Source organism: Nicotiana tomentosiformis, chromosome 12, assembly GCF_000390325.3.
Source record: "Nicotiana tomentosiformis chromosome 12, ASM39032v3, whole genome shotgun sequence".
In the NCBI taxonomy this organism is placed as follows: domain Eukaryota; kingdom Viridiplantae; phylum Streptophyta; class Magnoliopsida; order Solanales; family Solanaceae; genus Nicotiana; species Nicotiana tomentosiformis.
Genome location: NC_090823.1, coordinates 123,596,598 through 123,617,188, shown reverse-complemented (window position 1 = coordinate 123,617,188; position 20,591 = coordinate 123,596,598). Strand labels below are relative to the sequence as shown.

At 37.1% G+C, this 20,591-nt stretch overlaps 1 protein-coding gene across 1 annotated transcript; it reads right to left on the bottom strand.

Annotated features, from left to right (window-relative positions):
• Nucleotides 1-19,116: 19,116 nt before the first annotated feature.
• On the bottom strand, nt 19,117-20,373 carry LOC117280556 (uncharacterized). The gene is made up of 2 exons (XM_070191296.1): nt 20,224-20,373; nt 19,117-19,674 (listed from the first exon to the last, which is right to left on the bottom strand). Exons 1-2 carry the CDS (start codon nt 20,371-20,373, stop codon nt 19,117-19,119), a joined length of 708 nt encoding a protein of 235 aa, XP_070047397.1.
• Between the last annotated feature and the right edge of the window lie 218 nt (nt 20,374-20,591).

Sequence of the window (20,591 nt, the reverse complement as noted above, 5' to 3'; positions counted from 1 at the left end):
ATAAAAAATGTGACTGCCCATCCTACTAAATATTTTTATATAAATACAAAAGGATGGCAGTCCAAAACCATAATTATATAATATATTTAATAACAATTCATCAAAATAATATTAAGTGTTACTCATAGCAACATCACGGAACTTCTTGGTCAATATTAACACAACTTAAAGTAGGAATTTTCATGTATTATCAATTTCACGTTTAGGAAGTGCGAAATAAAAAATAACTCCTCATTATAAATATGCTCAATCGAAAATGCAAATATTAGTAAAAATTTGAGGTGTTACAACTTTCTCCCCCTTAAATAAATTTTGTCCCAAAATTTACCTTTGTACTAGTCCCGAAACAAATGTGGATATTGAACTCGCATATCCTCTTCTCGCTCCCAAGTAGCTTCTTCGCCAGAATGATTTTTCCTAAGAACTTTCACTAAGGGGATGCTCTTGTTTCTAAGCTCTTTTAACTCACGTGCTATGATTTAGATTGGTTCTTCTCCATATGTCGAATCAGGATTGACCTTAATAGATTCAATCAGAAGAACATGAGATGGATCTGATTAGTATCTTATAAGCATAGAAACATGGAAGACATTGTGGATCTTGTCTAACTCTGGTGGAAGAGCTAGTTTATAAGCAACTGGGCCAACTCTCTCAAGCACTTCATAAGGTCCAATAAATCGAGGACTAAGTTTACCCTTTTGGAAAAATCTCATAATCTTCTTCCATGGAGAAACTTTTAAAAATACCATATCACCCACTTTATACTCAATTTCACGCCTCTTAAGATCAACATAAGACTTTTGTTTGTCTGAAGCATTTTAAGCGATCCTTGATGATTTTTACCTTATCTTCAGTTTGTTGAACAATCTCAGGACCCACCAATTTTCATTCACCAACCTTGTTCCAACAAAGAGGCATTCTGCATTATCTCCCATACAAAGCTTCATAAGGACGCATGCCTATACTTGATTGGTAGCTATTATTGTAAGCAAATTCTATCAGGGCTAAGTGTTTGTCCCAACTACCCTCAAACTCAATAATGCAGGCTCGGAGCATATCCTCCAAGATTTGTATTACCCTCTTAGACTGGCCGTCTGTTTGTTGATGGAAAGCAGTACTAAAATTCAGCCTAGAACCCAAAGCTTTTTGCAAGCCGGACCAACATCTGGATGTAAACCTTGGATCTCTGTCAAACACAATAGAAACAGGGATTCCATGCAGCCTCACAATCTCATTAATGTATAATTCTGCCAAACGTTCTAGTGAGTAGTCCATTCTGATTGCCAAGAAATGAGCACTCTTAGTTAGTCTATCTACAATCACCCAAATTGCATCATGATCATGTTAAGTGCGTGGAAGTCCAGAAACAAAGTCCATCGTTATCCTTCCCCATTTCCACTCAGGTATTGACAAGGGTTGCAGTAGACTAGCTGAGACTTGATGTTCAGCTTTTATTTGTTAACATACAAAGCATTTAGAAATGAACTCTACAATGTCTTTCTTCATACCACTCTACCAGTAATGCTCCTTGATGGTCCGGTACATTTTAGTACCTCCAGGATGCATTGCATAAGGTGAACTATGTGCTTCAATCAAGACATGCTTCCTCAATTTATCATCATTAGGAACACATAACTTATTTTTATAAAATAAGGTACCATCTTTCTTCAATGTAAAATTTGATTCTCTTCCATTTTTGACTTCTTCTACCCGTTTCACAAGCTTCTCATCTAACATCTGCGCTTCTTGGACCTGCTCAAGTAAAGCTGGCTTGACTTGCAAATTAGCAATGACAGAACCATTAGAATTAAATGAAAGACAATCATTCATGGCTCTTAATTCAAGAAGCAAGGGCAAAGGATTTAGAGTTAAACTTGCAAGGGAATTGCAACTCAACGCAACTACAACCACATTGGCTTTACCATGATGATAATCAATCGTGCAATCATAATCTTTGATGATTTCAAGCCAGCTACGTTGTCTCAATTTTAACTCTTTTTGTGTACCCAAGTAATTCAAACTCTTATGATTAGTAAATATGTGACACTTCTCCCCATACGAGTAATGCCTCCAAATTTGTAAGGCAAAAACAATGGCACCAAGTTCAAGATCGTGAGTGGAATAATTCAATTCATGTGATTTCAACTTTTGATAGGCATACGCAATTACTTTCCCTTCTTGCATCAAAACACAACCCAAGCCACGGCGAGATACATCACTGTATACCGTATAATTTTTCTCTTCAGCTAGCAAAAGAGAGTATTGGAGCTTGTCTCAACAAGGATTTGAGCTTTTCAAATCTCTCTTGACACTTGTCATCCCACACAAATTTGGCGTCTTTCCCTAAAAATTTGGTCAAAGGAGAAGCTATAATAGAGAAGCCCTTCACGAACCTCCTATAATATCCTGCTAAACCCAAGAAACTTCTTATCTCATTTGGAGTTTTAAGAGGTTTCCAATCAATAATAGCTTGAATCTTACTAGGATCAACCTTCACACCTTCAGTTGATACAATATGCCCCAAAAATGCCACTTCACTCAGCCAAAATTCACATTTGGAAAGCTTCGCGTAGAGTTGCCTCTCTTTCAGAATTTGCATGACAATCCGGAGATGCTTATCATGATCTTCTCTATTCTTGGAATAGACTAAAATGTCATTAATAAAGACCACCACAAATTTATCAAGGTAAGGCTTGAATACACGGTTCATTAGATCCATAAATGCAGCAGGAGCATTTGTCAAACCAAATGGCATTACCAAAATTTCATAATGGCAATACCTGGTCCTAAGCAGTTTTAGGAATATCTTGCTCCCTCATGCGCAACTGATAATATCCAGACATCAAGTCAATTTTTGAGAACAAGCTGGCACCCTTCAGTTGGTCAAACAAGTCAACGATTTTAGGCAGTGTGTATTTGTTCTTGATTGTTACCGTATTCAGCTGTCGGTAATCAATGCAAAGCCTAAGAGTGCCATCTTTATTTTTCACAAATAAAACAGGAGCTCCCCAAGGATAAATACTGGGATGGATAAAACCTTTCTCAAGAAGTTCTTGCCATTGAGCCTTCAACTCTTTTAATTCAGCTGGAGTCATTCTATAAGGAGCGATAGAAATAGGAGTAGTTCCAGGGACAAGTTCTATAGGAAATTCCCCAATTGTGTATCGACTATATGAGCAAGATAGGCATCACAACCTTGACAAATCATCTTCATTGCCAAGACCGCAGAAATAATATTAGAAGTCAATGATCTTTCTCCTTGGACTACTATGTGTGAATATGCAGGAGTTCTAAAAGTCACTTGCTTCAACCTACAATCAACTAATGCATGGCACCTATGGAGCCAGTCCATACCAACAATAATATCATAGTCTTGGAAGGGCATTTCAAGCAAGTTTGCATGGAAGACCAGCTTTTGAATCATGAATGGACAATCTCGGTAAATCCTGTTAACAACAGCCTGATGACCTAATGGACTCGTGACCATCACATCAAAGTCAAGTCTCACATATTTAACAGTATCAGAAAATGCATGTGATGAGAAAACATAAAAGTGTGAAGATCCAGGATCAAATAATGTAACAATATATATATGCCAAATAAGTGAAAATTACCAATAACCACGTCTGGGCCATCTTGGTCATTCCTTTGTCTCATAGCATAGACTTGTGCAGTAGATTTTGACCCACTAGCCTGATTAGCTCCACCAGAACCCCCTGCTTGCTTGGCTTATTTTGCTTATGATATGATGACTTATGTGCACTTTCAGTCTTGGAATAGTCAAACTTTTCCTTCTTGGATGGACCGTCATAATCTGAATTACCCTTCCTAAACCTATTTTCTCTCCTACTAGCTTCTTCCTTGTCAATTCTTTCTCAAGTAAGAGCAGCTAACATTAGCTTGGAAAAATCCTCAAGTTGCAAGATTGCCACAGACTTTCGAATGTAACCATTCAAATCTTCTGCAATACTTGATATAACACGAATACAATGTTATTAATTGAAGACAAAAAAACAAAATATCAAGTTATTTCAAAATATTCCAGCAAGTAAAAAGAGTACAAAGTTTATACACAAACCTTGGTGTTTTACCACAAAACAGTTCAACCACAACTTGAGGACGTTCGAATCGTCTACGTCATAGACAAGCCAAACCCGTCCACTTCCTCAAATAATTTCCATTAGATTTTACAAGGATATATATACCTTAAATACATAATCAAATATTATATAAGTTCGGTGATTTAACATGATAATGGTGAAAATTACCCAAAATGTTTGAAACATAAATTCTGGACAGTATCACTGTCTCGTGTTGTGACTCATATTTGAAGATGAAAAAGGACAAACTAGATTGTGTGGTCTTCTTTCCAGTTGTATATATGTGTCTTAGAATTTCAGAACATCTTGAATCACCCCCATATCAATTTTGTACAAAAGGTTATGCTAAAATTACTAACAGTAGTACGGGGAGGGTTTGTAAAATAGAAAATCTGGGCAGCACCTGCCCTTTACTTCATCACCTATTTTTGAGTAAATAAAAGACAAACCAAGTTTTGGTTCCTTCATAAGAGTTATATATATATATATATAGAGTTATATATATATATATATGAAATAGCTTTCCATAAAGTCTTGGATCACTTAAAACGGAGCTCTATATAAAATGATATGAAGAACACACTAATAGTTATCTAGTGTAAAAATGGGTTTAGTAACTTACCACAAACGAGAGGAGCAACTTGAGCTTCACCAAGAACGAGTTTTGCTGGTTGGTTTAGTGGAAATTTATGATGGTTTTAATGGAGTTTTTCAGGTGATAAGAAGGAGAGAGAGAGAGAGAGAGAGAGAGAGAGAGAGAGAGAGAGAGAGAGAGATGGGTTTTCTTTGGCATTCAGGACTAAAAATGAGATGAGGTTATGAAAAAACATGTCACAAAGAAATATAAAACCTTTGGATAAGTATGAAAAATGTGGCTGCCCAACCTACTAAATATTTTTAGATAAATACAAAAGGATGGCAGTCCAAAACCGTAATTATATAATATATTTAATAACAATTCATTAAAATAATATTAAGTGTTACTCATAGCAACATCACGGAATTTCTTGGTCAATATTAACACAACTTAAAGTAAGAATTTTCATGTATTTTAAATTTCACGTTTAGGAAGTGCGAAATAAAAAATAACTCCTCATTATAAATATGCTCAATCAAAAATGCAAATATTAGTAAAAATTTGGGGTGTTACAACTTTCTCCCCCTTAAATAAATTTTGTCCCAAAATTTACCTTTGTACTAGTCCCGAAACAAATGTGGATATTGAACTCGCATATCCTCTTCTCGCTCCCAAGTAGCTTCTTCGCCAGAATGATTTTTGCTAAGAACTTTCACTAAGGGGATGCTCTTGTTTCTAAGCTCTTTTAACTCACTTGCTATTATTTAGATTGGTTCTTCTCCATATGTCAAATCAGGATTGACCTTAATAGATTCAATCGGAAGAACATGAGATGGATCTGATCGGTATCTTATAAGCATAGAAACATGGAAGACGTTGTGGATCTTGTCTAACTCTGGTGGAAGGGCTAGTTTATAAGCAACTGGGCCAACTCTCTCAAGCACTACATAAGGTCCAATAAATCGAGGACTAAGTTTACCCTTTTTGAAAAATCTCATAATCTTCTTCCATGGAGAAACTTTTAAAAATACCATATCACCCGCTTTATACTCAATTTCACGCCTCTTAAGATCAACATAAGACTTTTGTTTGTCTGAAGCATTTTAAGCGATCCTTGATGATTTTTACCTTATCTTCAGTTTGTTGAACAATCTCAGGACCCACCAATTTTCTTTCACCAACCTTGTTCCAACAAAGAGGCATTCTGCATTTTCTCCCATACAAAGCTTCATAAGGAGGCATGCCTATACTTGATTGGTAGCTATTATTGTAAGCACATTCTATCAGGGCTAAGTGTTTGTCCCAACTACCCTCAAACTCAATAATGCAGGCTCGGAGCATATCCTCCAAGATTTGTATTACCCTCTTAGACTGGCCGTCTGTTTGTGGATGGAAAGCAGTACTAAAATTCAGCCTAGAACCCAAAGCTTTTTGCAAGCTGGACCAACATCTGGATGTAAACCTTGGATCTCTGTCAAACACAATAGAAACAGGGATTCCATGCAGCCTCACAATCTCATTAATGTATAATTCTGCCAAATGTTCTAGTGAGTAGTCCATTCTGATTGCCAAGAAATGAGCACTCTTAGTTAGTCTATCTACAATCACCCAAATTGCATCATGATCCTGTTAAGTGCGTGGAAGTCCAGAAACAAAGTCCATCGTTATCCTTTCCCATTTCCACTCAGGTATTGACAAAGGTTGCAGTAGACTAGCTAGGACTTGTTGTTCAGCTTTTATTTGTTAACATACCAAGCATTTAGAAATGAACTCTACAATTTCTTTCTTCATACCACTCTACCAATAATGCTCCTTGATGGTCCGGTACATTTTAGTACCTCCAGGATGCATTGCATAAGGTGAACTATGTGCTTCAATCAAGACATGCTTCCTCAATTAATCATCATTAGGAACACACAACTTATTTTTATAAAATAAGGTACCATCTTTCTTCAATGTAAAATTTGATTCTCTTCCATTTTGGACTTCTTCAACCCGTTTCACAAGCTTCTCATCTAACTTCTGCGCTTCTTGGACCTGCTCAAGTAAAGCTGGCTTGACTTACAAATTAGCAATGACAGAACCATTAGAATTAAATGAAAGATAATCATTCATGGATCTTAATTCAAGAAGCAAGGGCAAAGGATTTAGAGCTAAACTTGCAAGGGAATTGCAACTCAACGCAACTACAACCACATTGGCTTTACCATGATGATAATCAATCGTGCAATCATAATCTTTGATGATTTCAAGCCATCTACGTTGTCTTAATTTTAACTCTTTTTGTGTACCCAAGTAATTCAAACTCTTATGATTAGTAAATATGTGACACTTCTCCCCATACGAGTAATGCCTCCAAATTTTTAAGGCAAAAACAATGGCAGCAAGTTCAAGATCGTGAGTGGGATAATTCAATTCATGTGATTTCAACTTTTGATAGGCATACGCAATTACTTGCCCTTCTTGCATCAAAACACAACCCAAGCCATGGTAAGATGCATCACTGTATACCGCATAATGTTTCTCTTCAGCTAGCAAAAGAGAGTATTGGAGCTTGTCTCAACAAGGATTTGAGCTTTTCAAATCTCTCTTGACACTTGTCATCCCACACAAATTTGGCGTCTTTTCCTAAAAGTTTGGTCAAAGGAGAAGCTATAATAGAGAAGCCCTTCACGAACCTCCTATAATATCCTGCTAAACCCAAGAAACTTCTTATCTCATTTGGAGTTTTAAGAGGTTTCCAATCAATAATAGCTTGAATCTTACTAGGATCAACCTTCACACCTTCAGTTGATACAATATGCCCAAAAATGCCACTTCACTCAGCCAAAATTCACATTTGGAAAGCTTCGCGTAGAGTTGCCTCTCTTTCAGAATTTGCATGACAATCCGGAGATGCTTATCATGATTTTCTCTATTCTTGGAATAGACTAAAATGTCATTAATAAAGACCACCACAAATTTATCAAGGTAAGGCTTGAATACATGGTTCATTAGATCCATAAATGCAGCAGGAGCATTTGTCAAACCAAATGGCATTACCAAAATTTCATAATGGCAATACCTGGTCCTAAGCAGTTTTAGGAATATCTTGCTCCCTCATGCGCAACTGATAATATCCAGACATCAAGTCAATTTTTGAGAACAAGCTGGCACCCTTCAGTTGGTCAAACAAGTCAACGATTTTAGGCAGTGTGTATTTATTCTTGATTGTTACCGTGTTCAGCTGTCGGTAATCAATGCAAAGCCTAAGAGTGCCATCTTTATTTTTCATAAATAAAACAGGAGCTCCCCAAGGAGAAATACTGGGATGGATAAAACCTTTCTCAAGAAGTTCTTGCCATTGAGCCTTCAACTCTTTTAATTCAGCTGGAGTCATTCTATAAGGAGCGATAGACATAGGAGTAGTTCCAGGGACAAGTTCTATGGGAAATTCCCCAATTGCGTATCGACTATATGAGCAAGATAGGCATCACAACCTTGACAAATCATCTTCATTGCCAAGACCGCAGAAATAATATTAGAAGTCAATGATCTTTCTCCTTGGACTACTATGTGTGAATATGCAAGAGTTCTAAAAGTCACTTGCTTCAACCTACAATCAACTAATGCATGGCACCTATGGATCCAGTCCATACCAACAATAATATCATAGTTTTGGAAGGGCATTTCAAGCAAGTTTGCATGGAAGACCAGATTTTGAATCATGAATGGACAATCTCGGTAAATCCTGTTAACAACAGCCTGATGACCTAATGGACTCGTGACCATCACATCAAAGTCAAGTCTCACATATTTAACAGTATCAGAAAATGGATGTGATGAGAAAATATAAAAGTGTGAAGATCCAGGATCAAATAATGTAACAATATATATGCCAAATAAGTGAAAATTACCAATAACCACGGCTGGGCCATCTTGGTCATTCCTTTGTCTCATAGCATAGACTTGTGCAGTAGATTTCGACCCACTAGCCTGATTAGCTCCACCAGAACCCCCTGCTTGCTTGGCTTATTTTGCTTATGATATGATGACTTATGTGCACTTTCAGTCTTGGAATAGTCAAACTTTTCCTTCTTGGATTGACCGTCATAATCTGAATTACCCTTCCTAAACCTATTTTCTCCCCTACTAGCTTCTTCCTTGTCAATTCTTTCTCAAGTAAGAGCAGCTAAAATTAGCTTGGAAAAATCCTCAAGTTGCAAGATTGCCACAGACTTTCGAATGTAACCATTCAAATCTTCTGCAATACTTGATATAACACGAATACAATACTATTAATTGAAGACAAAAAAACAAAATATCAAGTTATTTCAAAATATTCCAGCAAGTAAAAAGAGTACAAAGTTTATATACAAACCTTGGTGTTTTACCACAAAACAGTTCAACCACAACTTGAGGACGTTCGAATCGTCTACGCCATAGACAAACCAAACCCGTCCACTTCCTCAAATAATTCCCCTTAGATTTTACAAGGATATATATACCTTAAATACATAATCAAATATTATATAAGTTCGGTGATTTAACATGATATTGGTAAAAATTACCCAAAATGTTTGAAACATAAATTCTGGACAGTATCACTGTCTCGTGTTATGACTCATATTTGAAGATGAAAAAGGACAAACTAGATTGTGTGGTCTTCTTTCCAGTTGTATATATGTGTCTTAGAATTTCAGAACATCTTGAATCACCCCCATATCAATTTTGTACAAAAGGTTATGCTAAAATTACTAACAGTAGTACGGGGAGGGTTTGTAAAATAGAAAATCTGGGCAGCACCTGCCCTTTACTTCATCACCTATTTTTGAGTAAATAAAAGACAAACCAAGTTTTGGTTCCTTCATAAGAGTTATATATATATATATATATATATATATATATGAAATAGCTTTCCATAAAGTCTTGGATCACTTAAAACGGAGCTCTATATAAAATGATATGAAGAACACACTAATAGTTATCTAGTGTAAAAATGGGTTTAGTAACTTACCACAAACGAGAGGAGCAACTTGAGCTTCACCAAGAACGAGTTTTGCTGGTTGGTTTAGTGGAAATTTATGATGGTTTTAATGGAGTTTTTCAGGTGATAAGAAGGAGAGAGAGAGAGAGAGAGAGAGATGGGTTTTCTTTGGCATTCAGGACTAAAAATGAGATGAGGTTATGAAAAAACATGTCACAAAGAAATATAAAACCTTTGGATAAGTATGAAAAATGTGGCTGCCCAACCTACTAAATATTTTTAGATAAATACAAAAGGATGGCAGTCCAAAACCGTAATTATATAATATATTTAATAACAATTCATCAAAATAATATTAAGTGTTACTCATAGCAACATCACGGAACTTCTTGGTCAATATTAACACAACTTAAAGTAAGAATTTTCATGTATTTTCAATTTCACGTTTAGGAAATGCGAAATAAAAAATAACTCCTCATTATAAATATGCTCAATCGAAAATGCAAATATTAGTAAAAATTTGGGGTGTTACAACTTTCTCCCCCTTAAATAAATTTTGTCCCAAAATTTACCTTTGTACTAGTCCCGAAACAAATGTGGATATTGAACTCGCATATCATCTTCTCGCTCCCAAGTAGCTTCTTCGCCAGAATGATTTTTGCTAAGAACTTTCACTAAGGGGATGCTCTTGTTTCTTTGCTCTTTTAACTCACGTGCTATGATTTAGATTGGTTCTTCTCCATATGTCAAATCAGGATTGACTTTAATAGATTCAATCGGAAGACCAAGAGATGGATCTGATCGGTATCTTATAAGCATAGAAACATGGAAGACGTTGTGGATTTTGTCTAACTCTGGTGGAAGAGCTAGTTTATAAGCAACTGGGCCAACTCTCTCAAGCACTTCATAAGGTCCAATAAATCGAGGACTAAGTTTACCCTTCTGGAAAAATCTCATAATCTTCTTCCATAGAGAAACTTTTAAAAATACCATATCACCCGCTTTATACTCAATTTCACGCCTCTTAAGATCAACATAAGACTTTTGTTTGTCTGAAGCATTTTAAGCGATCCTTGATGATTTTTACCTTATCTTCAGTTTGTTGAACAATCTCAGGAACCACCAATTTTCTTTCACCAACCTTGTTCCAACAAAGAGGCATTCTGCATTTTCTCCCATACAAAGCTTCATAAGGAGGCATGCCTATACTTGATTGGTAGCTATTATTGTAAGCAAATTCTATCAGGGCTAAGTGTTTGTCCCAACTACCCTCAAACTCAATAATGCAGGCTCGGAGCATATCCTCCAAGATTTGTATTACCCTCTTAGACTGGCTGTCTGTTTGTGGATGGAAAGCAGTACTAAAATTCAGCCTAGAACCCAAAGCTTTTTGCAAGCTGGACCAACATCTGGATGTAAACCTTGGATCTCTGTCAAACACAATAGAAACAGGGATTCCATGCAGCCTCACAATCTCATTAATGTATAATTCTACCAAACGTTCTAGTGAGTAGTCCATTCTGATTGCCAAGAAATGAGCACTCTTGGTTAGTCTATCTACAATCACCCAAATTGCATCATGATCCTGTTAAGTGCGTGGAAGTCCAGAAACAAAGTCCATCGTTATCCTTTCCCATTTCCACTCAGGTATTGACAAGGGTTGCAGTAGACTAGCTGGGACTTGTTGTTCAACTTTTATTTGTTAACATACCAAGCATTTAGAAATGAACTCTACAATGTCTTTCTTCATACCACTCTACCAATAATGCTCCTTGATGGTCCGGTACATTTTAGTACCTCCAGGATGCATTGCATAAGGTGAACTATGTGCTTCAATCAAGACATGCTTCCTCAATTAATCATCATTAGGAACACACAACTTATTTTTATAAAATAAGGTACCATCTTTCTTCAATGTAAAATTTGATTCTCTTCCATTTTGGACTTCTTCAACCCGTTTCACAAGCTTCTCATCTAACTTCTGTGCTTCTTGGACCTGCTCAAGTAAAGCTGGCTTGACTTGCAAATTAGCAATGACAGAACCATTAGAATTAAATGAAAGACAATCATTCATGGCTCTTAATTCAAGAAGCAAGGGCAAAGGATTTAGAGTTAAACTTGCAAGGGAATTGCAACTCAACGCAACTACAACCACATTGGCTTTACCATGATGATAATCAATCGTGCAATCATAATCTTTGATGATTTCAAGCCATCTACGTTGTCTCAATTTTAACTCTTTTTGTGTACCCAAGTAATTCAAACTCTTATGATTAGTAAATATGTGACACTTCTCCCCATACGAGTAATGCCTCCAAATTTGTAAGGCAAAAACAATGGCACCAAGTTCAAGATCGTGAGTGGAATAATTCAATTCATGTGATTTCAACTTTTGATAGGCATACGCAATTACTTTCCCTTCTTGCATCAAAACACAACCCAAGCCACGGCGAGATACATCACTGTATACCGTATAATTTTTCTCTTCAGCTAGCAAAAGAGAGTATTGGAGCTTGTCTCAACAAGGATTTGAGCTTTTCAAATCTCTCTTGACACTTGTCATCCCACACAAATTTGGCGTCTTTCCCTAAAAATTTGGTCAAAGGAGAAGCTATAATAGAGAAGCCCTTCACGAACCTCCTATAATATCCTGCTAAACCCAAGAAACTTCTTATCTCATTTGGAGTTTTAAGAGGTTTCCAATCAATAATAGCTTGAATCTTACTAGGATCAACCTTCACACCTTCAGTTGATACAATATGCCCCAAAAATGCCACTTCACTCAGCCAAAATTCACATTTGGAAAGCTTCGCGTAGAGTTGCCTATCTTTCAAAATTTGCATGACAATCCGGAGATGCTTATCATGATCTTCTCTATTCTTGGAATAGACTAAAATGTCATTAATAAAGACCACCACAAATTTATCAAGGTAAGGCTTGAATACACGGTTTATTAGATCCATAAATGCAGCAGGAGCATTTGTCAAACCAAATGGCATTACCAAAATTTCATAATGGCAATACCTGGTCCTAAGCAGTTTTAGGAATATCTTGCTCCCTCATGCGCAACTGATAATATCCAGACATCAAGTCAATTTTTGAGAACAAGCTGGCACCCTTCAGTTGGTCAAACAAGTCAACGATTTTAGGCAGTGTGTATTTGTTCTTGATTGTTACCTTGTTCAGCTGTCGGTAATCAATGCAAAGCCTAAGAGTGCCATCTTTATTTTTCACAAATAAAACAGGAGCTCCCCAAGGAGAAATACTGGGATGGATAAAACCTTTCTCAAGAAATTCTTGCCATTGAGCCTTCAACTCTTTTAATTCAGCTGGAGTCATTCTATAAGGAGCGATAGAAATAGGAGTAGTTCCAGGGACAAGTTCTATAGGAAATTCCCCAATTGTGTATCGACTATATGAGCAAGATAGGCATCACAACCTTGACAAATCATCTTCATTGCCAAGATCGCAGAAATAATATTAGAAGTCAATGATCTTTCTCCTTGGATTACTATGTGTGAATATGCAGGAGTTCTAAAAGTCACTTACTTCAACCTATAATCAACTAATGCATGGAACCTATGGAGCCAGTCCATACCAACAATAATATCATAGTCTTGGAAGGGCATTTCAAGCAAGTTTGCATGGAAGACCAGATTTTGAATCATGAATGGACAATCTCGGTAAATCCTGTTAACAACAGCCTGATGACCTAATGGACTCGTGACCATCACATCAAAGTCAAGTCTCACATATTTAACAGTATCAGAAAATGCATGTGATGAGAAAACATAAAAGTGTGAAGATCCAGGATCAAATAATGTAACAATATATATGCCAAATAAGTGAAAATTACCAATAACCACGTCTGGGCCATCTTGGTCATTCCTTTGTCTCATAGCATAGACTTGTGCAGTAGATTTCGACCCACTAGCCTGATTATCTCCACCAGAAACCCATGCTTGCTTGGCTTATTTTGCTTATGATATGATGACTTATGTGAACTTTCAGTCTTGGAATAGTCAATCTTTTCCTTCTTGGATGGACCGTCATAATCTGAATTACCCTTCCTAAACCTATTTTCTCCTCTACTAGCTTCTTTCTTGTCAATTCTTTCTCAAGTAAGAGCAGCTAAAATAAGCTTGGAAAAATCCTCAAGTGGCAAGATTGCCACAGACTTTCGAATGTAACCATTAAAATCTTCTGCATTTGTCTCTTTCACCATCAATAATACCTCCAGCATAGCGAGAAAGCTTGAGAAATTTTGTTGATACTCTGCAATAGACATACTCCCTTGTTTTAAATTCAGAAACTTTTTTTCTTAGCATCACAATAGACAGGGGGCATATTTCGCTCGAAATGCTTTCACAAAGTCATCCCAAGTCAGCACCAGAGGTTTTTCTTTTGCATTTGGCACACTTACCCACCAATCATAGGCCTATTTTTGTAAAAGAGAGATAGCATACTTAAATTTGGCAGCATTAGTACACTCTAGTTGTTCAAAGACCCTCTTCATGCGCTCGATCCATTGTGCAGCTACAGTGGGATCAGTAGTGCCTTCAAATTCAACTCCACCCATTTTCCTCATCTTCTCAAAATTCATTTCACTAGGTTCTGACATTGTCCCAGCCAAGTGACGAAAGAACTCAGCCATCTGCTGAAATGGATGAGTCATAATAGGAGTACTATGACCCACTACTCTTGGGTTATTTCCCACTTTATTTTCACTAACACGATGATGATTTAGGTTAGGCAAGGGTACCTCATCTCCTTCCTGGAGGTGGGGTGGAGCATTATAATGGGCCTGACTTTCATCAACGGATTCAATAGCTTTATTCGAAGAAGAGACCATATTAAAATTTCTATAAAAGATAAGATCGCACTACATTAGGGACATGTGCATGATGCATATGCACAAGCAATACAACAAATTACACTAAACAAGTATGCAAAAATTTATAATCTCGAAGTCATTTTCAACAAAGAAAATAACAACAAATATTAGGTACAATCATAACAAGAATCCTAGAATCACAAACCCTGGATATGATACCAAAACATGTAGCAACCCCTTTGGGAGGGTGCTACTTACGAAAAAATTCTAATTTACTACTTACAACATTAAGAAGATATTAATTAAAAAAATATTCAGAATAATTTAGTAGCGGAAATAGGCCCATGCTAAAAGTTTTAAAGTGAAATGTTTTTATTTTTGAAAATACACTTTATAATTATTATTTTTAATGCAATACAATGTCAAAATGTTAACATAAGGTGATATAACCCTTCGTGAATATCAACACATTAAAGCAACTTCCTAACAAAGTTATACTTCTTGTTCAACATCACTTCCTGTTCATATTGTACATAAATTTCAAACTAGCGAGTAAAAACAAAATAAAAATAAATAAATAAAACTAGTCTTTTCATTTGTACATTTTTACAAGACAAAGTATAAATTCAGCATATTACAAGACTTGAGTTATTAGCACACCCTAAAACAGCAAAACAAGTTACCAAATTCAAGTACAAGATTTTGGTCTTAATATCCAACAAGTCTCCAAATAACATACATAAGTGTGACATATGTATCATGTACATGTATCATGTACATGTCCCAAAAAGACTACTTCATAAGGCCGTCTTCAAATTTTATCCCGTACATTACCTACGATAGAAAACAACTATCGCTAAGCATAAAGCTTAGTGGCATATAAACTTTGCGCTTGGAGCCATTAACTTCTCCAATTCCCATTTTCAGTCATAGGTAGCTCAAATGAAACATAATTTAAAATAAGTGAACAAATATATCAAAAGTATCAAATATCAACCCTTGAAATGTTTCCAAATATCAATAACAATGTTCAAGATTCAAGAGTTGAGAAAGTATATACTATTAATCCAAGAGAGTTTGTTAAATATCCATTTTTCGTTCAATATGTACGTCATGCCATCACACTAAGCAAAATTGGATATCAAGATGGACCAAAGCCCCAAATCAAGTAGGGTCAAAACCTAAAAGTCAAGATAATCAAGAACCATATTAAAAATGGCTTCCTAGTTCCTACTTAACACGGACAAGTTCCATAATTTAAGATGAACTAAAAATCCAAAGTCAAGATGGCAAAAGATCCAAATCAAGAGGCATGCCAACATGAGGGACAAAGTCACTGCCACAAGAAGGACAAAGTCCCAATAAGAATGCAAAATGATCAAACAATTAGTACGAGTGGGCGATTTAGCAAATATCTTGCAATACTTGATATAACACGAATACAATGCTATTAATTGAAGACAAAAAAACAAAATATCAGGTTATTTCAAAATATTCCAGCAAGTAAAAAGAGTAAAAAGTTTATGCACAAACCTTGGTGTTTTACCACAAAACAGTTCAACAACAACTTGAGGATGTTCGAATCGTTTACGCCATAGACAAACCAAATCTGTCCACTTCCTCAAATACTTCCCCTTAGATTTTACAAGGGTATATATACCTTAAATAAATAATCAAATATTATATAAGTTCAGTGATTTAACATGTCAAACTAAGCATGATATTGGTGAAAATTACCCAAAATGTTTAAAACAGAAATTCTGGACAGTATCACTGTCTCGTGTTGTGGCTCGGATTTGAAGATAAAAAGGACAAACTAGTCTGTGTGGTCTTCTTTACAGTTGTAGATATGTGTCTTAGAATTTTAAAACATCTTGAATCACCCCCATATCAATTTTATACAAAAAGTTATGCTAACATTACTAAGAGTAGTACAGGGAGGGTTTGTAAAACGGAAATTCTGGGCAGCACTTACCCTATACTTCATCATCTATTTTTGAGTAAATAAAAGATAAACCAAGATTTGGTTCCTTCATGAGAGTTATAGATCTATGAAATAACTTTCCATAAAGCCTTGGATCACTTAAAACAGAGCTCTATATAAAATGATATGAAGAACACACTAATAGTTGTCTAGTGTAAAAACAGGTTTAGTAACTTACCACAAAATTGAGGAGCAACTTGAGCTTCACCAAGAACGAATTTTGCTGGTTAGTTAAGTGAAAATTTGTGATGGTTTTAATGGAGTTTTTTAGGTGATAAGAAGGAGAGAGAGAGAGAGATGGGATTTTCTTTGGCATTAAGGACTGAAAATGAGATGAGGTTATGAAAAAGTATGTCACAAAAGAAAAATAAAAACTTTGAATAAATATGAAAAATGTGGCTGCCCAACCTACTAAATATCTTTAGATAAATATAAAAGGATGGCAGCCCAAAACCTTAAGTATATAATGCACTCAATAATAATTCATCAAAATAATATTAAGTGGTACACATAGCAACCCCATGGAACTTCTTTGTTAATATTAACACAACCTAGAGTAAGAAATTTTCATGTATTGTCAATTTCACGTTTAGGAATATGGCTAAAGAGCTCAAGGCTGCCAAGTTAGAGGTCGTCACAGCCAAGACCATGGCCGATAAAAAGGTGGCATAGTTCAAGGTTGATGTCGAGTCTATGCAAGAGCAGGCAAAAAACACAGTGAAGCATGTGAGGTGGGAATCCCGAAGGGACACCCTCGAGGGGGTCCATGCTCAGAACTTTGACATATAGACAAAAAATCAAGAATGCAAAGATATGCGAAGCCAATGCCCGGAAGCTGGCCTTTTCCGAGGAGGATTCCAAAGCATCTGAAGAGTCGGGTGAGTCTGACGGTAACGAAGACCCCGTAGGCGACGACGTAGCCCCTAATGCGATTTAGGGCAATTTTCATCTTTTGTACTAGTTTTTTATTGAGGTCGTTCGGCCTTTGTAGAAAACATGCATCGGAGATGTACAGCCCTTGTAAATAAATTTTGATATATATATATATATATATGGCTCTTACCTTCTATGGCTTTTTGAACTTTTCCTTTGCTTTTCTATTTGTGTTTGTAAAGGTTGAAATGCCTTAGCATGCAATGGTTAGGTTATGTTTTAAGGTTCGAATAAACCTTACCTTTACGGAAGTCCCCGAGTGAATGTTCGAACTCAGATTTAAGATTTCCTTTAGGATCGATGCCTAGTCCCCGAGTGAATGTTCGAACTCGGATTGAGATTGCCCTTAGGCTCAGCATCGATCGACAGTTTGCTTTTTGGCTCGATGCCTAGTCCCCGAGTGAATGTTCGAACTCGGATTGAGATTGCCCTTAGGCTCGGCATCGATCGACAGTCCCCGATCCGTATTAGTATGGCTGTATCCCTTTTAGTTCGGGCACCACCAAATAAGCTTTTATGCCCTCGAGTGTTTTTAACTCAGAACGGCCTTAGCCTTTAGATTCAAGCAATGCCAAATAAGCTTTTATGCCCTTGAGTGCTTTTAACCCAGAACATCCTTAGCCTTTATATTCGGGTAATGCGAAATAAGCTCCATGCCCTCGAGTTTTATTAACTCGGAATGGCCTTAGCCTTTAAATTCGGGCAATGCCAAATAAGCTTCATGCTGTCGAGTTTTATTAACTCGGAATGTCGTTAGCCTTTAAATTCGGGAAATGCCAAATAAGCTTCACGCCCTCGAGTTTTATTAACTCGGAATGGCCTTAGCCTTTAAATTCGGGCAATGCCAAATAAGTTTCATGCCCTTGAGTTTTATTAATTCGGAATGGCCTTAGCCTTTTAAGTTAGGCAATGCCTATAGTCTACGAGTGAAGTGAATGTTCGAACTCGAATTAAGGTGGGCCTTGGTCTTGATATCTTTAGGGGATCATGTGTAGGAAATTCCTTGAAAAATGCAAGTGACGTTTTTGAAGACAAGATGTTTATATTAAAAGAAGAGTCTCATTTTTTATTCCTATGCATAATAGTTGTACATGTATACACGCTTTGTACCAGGGCTCGAGTGATTTAAGCGGGCACGGTTCATTTGATCATTTATCCCTTACAATAAATCCTGTTGATCGAGGCCATTCAATCACGAAGTCGAAATACCTTGTTAAATCTGATATCCGAGGATATTGCCTTCGTTGTGTTCGAGGTTGACCGATAAGAGGCCTCGAATGATGTCGTTATCATTGTTACCGATTTGTAGCCTGCCTTTGATTCTAAGTTAGCACGATTACTTGTTGTCTCGTTAAAAACCTTGCCAGAAAACCCATTTGGGACAAAAACGGTTCAAGGGAAAAAGAGTGCAACGCGTGCTTTCAGACCTAGGATCTCGTATCATCCTTTGTAAGTTGCCTGCAAGTGTCAATTTGAGATGTAAAAAAGAAAAATAGAATAAAGAATTGGGGTCGTACATTAGCAATAATATCGTTTTAAGTGAGATATATTCTAGTTGTTCGGTAATTGCTCGCCGTTCATTGTTCCGAACTTGTAGGATCCCTTTTCGATTATCTTGATAATTTGGTACTATCCTTCCTAGTTCGGGCCTAATTTCCCTTCTTTTGGGTTTCGGGTGCTTAGCGTAACTTTTCTTAGTACCAAGTCCCCGACATTAAAGTATCAAAAGTTGGGCCTTCGATTATAATACATCTCGATCAGTTGCTTCTGGGAAGCCAATCGAACAATGGCAGCTTCACACCTTTCGTCCAATAGCTCCAGGCTCGTATTCATGGCCTCGTCATTTAATTCCTTTGTTGGATATTGAAATCTGATACTTGGCTCCCCGACTTCAACCAGTATTAGGGCTTCAGTGCCATAAACCAATGAGAACGGTGTAACCCTCGTACTGGACTTCGCTGTTGTGCGGTATTCCCAAAGGACTTCGGGCAGGATCTCCTTCAATTTCCCTTTGGCGTCGGTTAACCTTTTCTTTAGGTTTTGGATTATGGTTTTGTTGTTTAATTCGGCTTGTCCGTTCCCTCTAGGGTGATAAGGTGTCGATAAGATTCTTTTGATCTTATGATCTTCGAGCAACTTGGTCACTTTACTACCGATAAATTGTTTCCTGTTGTCACACACAATTTCTAATGGCAGTCCAAACCGGCATATGATGTGATCCAAAATGAAGTCGATGACTTCCTTTTCCCTAACCTTCTCGTATGCTTGCGCTTCAACCCACTAAGAAAAATAGTCATTCATAAATAAAATAAATTGAGCCTTACTCGGTGCCCATGTCAGAGGGATGATGATGTCCATTCCCCACTTCATGAATGGCCATGGAGACAAAACTGAATGCAGTAGCTCCCCCGGTTGATGAATCATCGGAGTGTATCTTTGACATCCATTGCATTTTCGGATGAATTCCCTTGCATCACTTTCCATATCGATCCAGTAATATCCAACCCTTATTACTTTCCGAACCGATGATTCAGTGCCTGAATGATTTCCACAGGTACCTTCGTGGATTTTCCTCAAAATGTACTCAGTATCTCCTAGCCTTAGACATATTGCAAATGGGTAGTCGAATGATCTTATGAACTGGTTTCCATCTTCGGATAGGCTAAATCGGGTTGCCTTTGTATGCATGGCCCTCGATTCTTTAGGGTCCGAGGGTAGCTTTCCGGTCCTAATATATTCCACGTACTTGTTCCTCCAGTCCCAAGTTATGCTCATCGAGTTGATCTCGGCGTGGCATTTTTCCACCACCGATCTCATAAGTTGTACTACCTCCCCTGATTTAAAATCGTCGTATTCGACCGACGATCCCAAGTTAACGAGGGCATCGGCGTCGCTACTTTGATCCCAAGGTACATGTTGCAAAGTCCACTCTTTGAACCGATGTAATGTCACCTGTAACTTGTCCAAGTATCTTTGCATTCGTTCTTCCCTGACCTCGAATGTTCCATTAACTTGGTTTATCACAAGGAGGGAGTCGCACTTGGCTTCGATCACCTCTGCCCCAAGATTTTGGCTAACTCAAGGCCTGTAATCATGGCCTCATATTCGGCCTTGTTGTTAGTCAATTTCACAGTCTTAATAGATTGTCTAACAATATTACCCGTCGGTGGTTTTAGTATGATACCAAGTCTAGATCT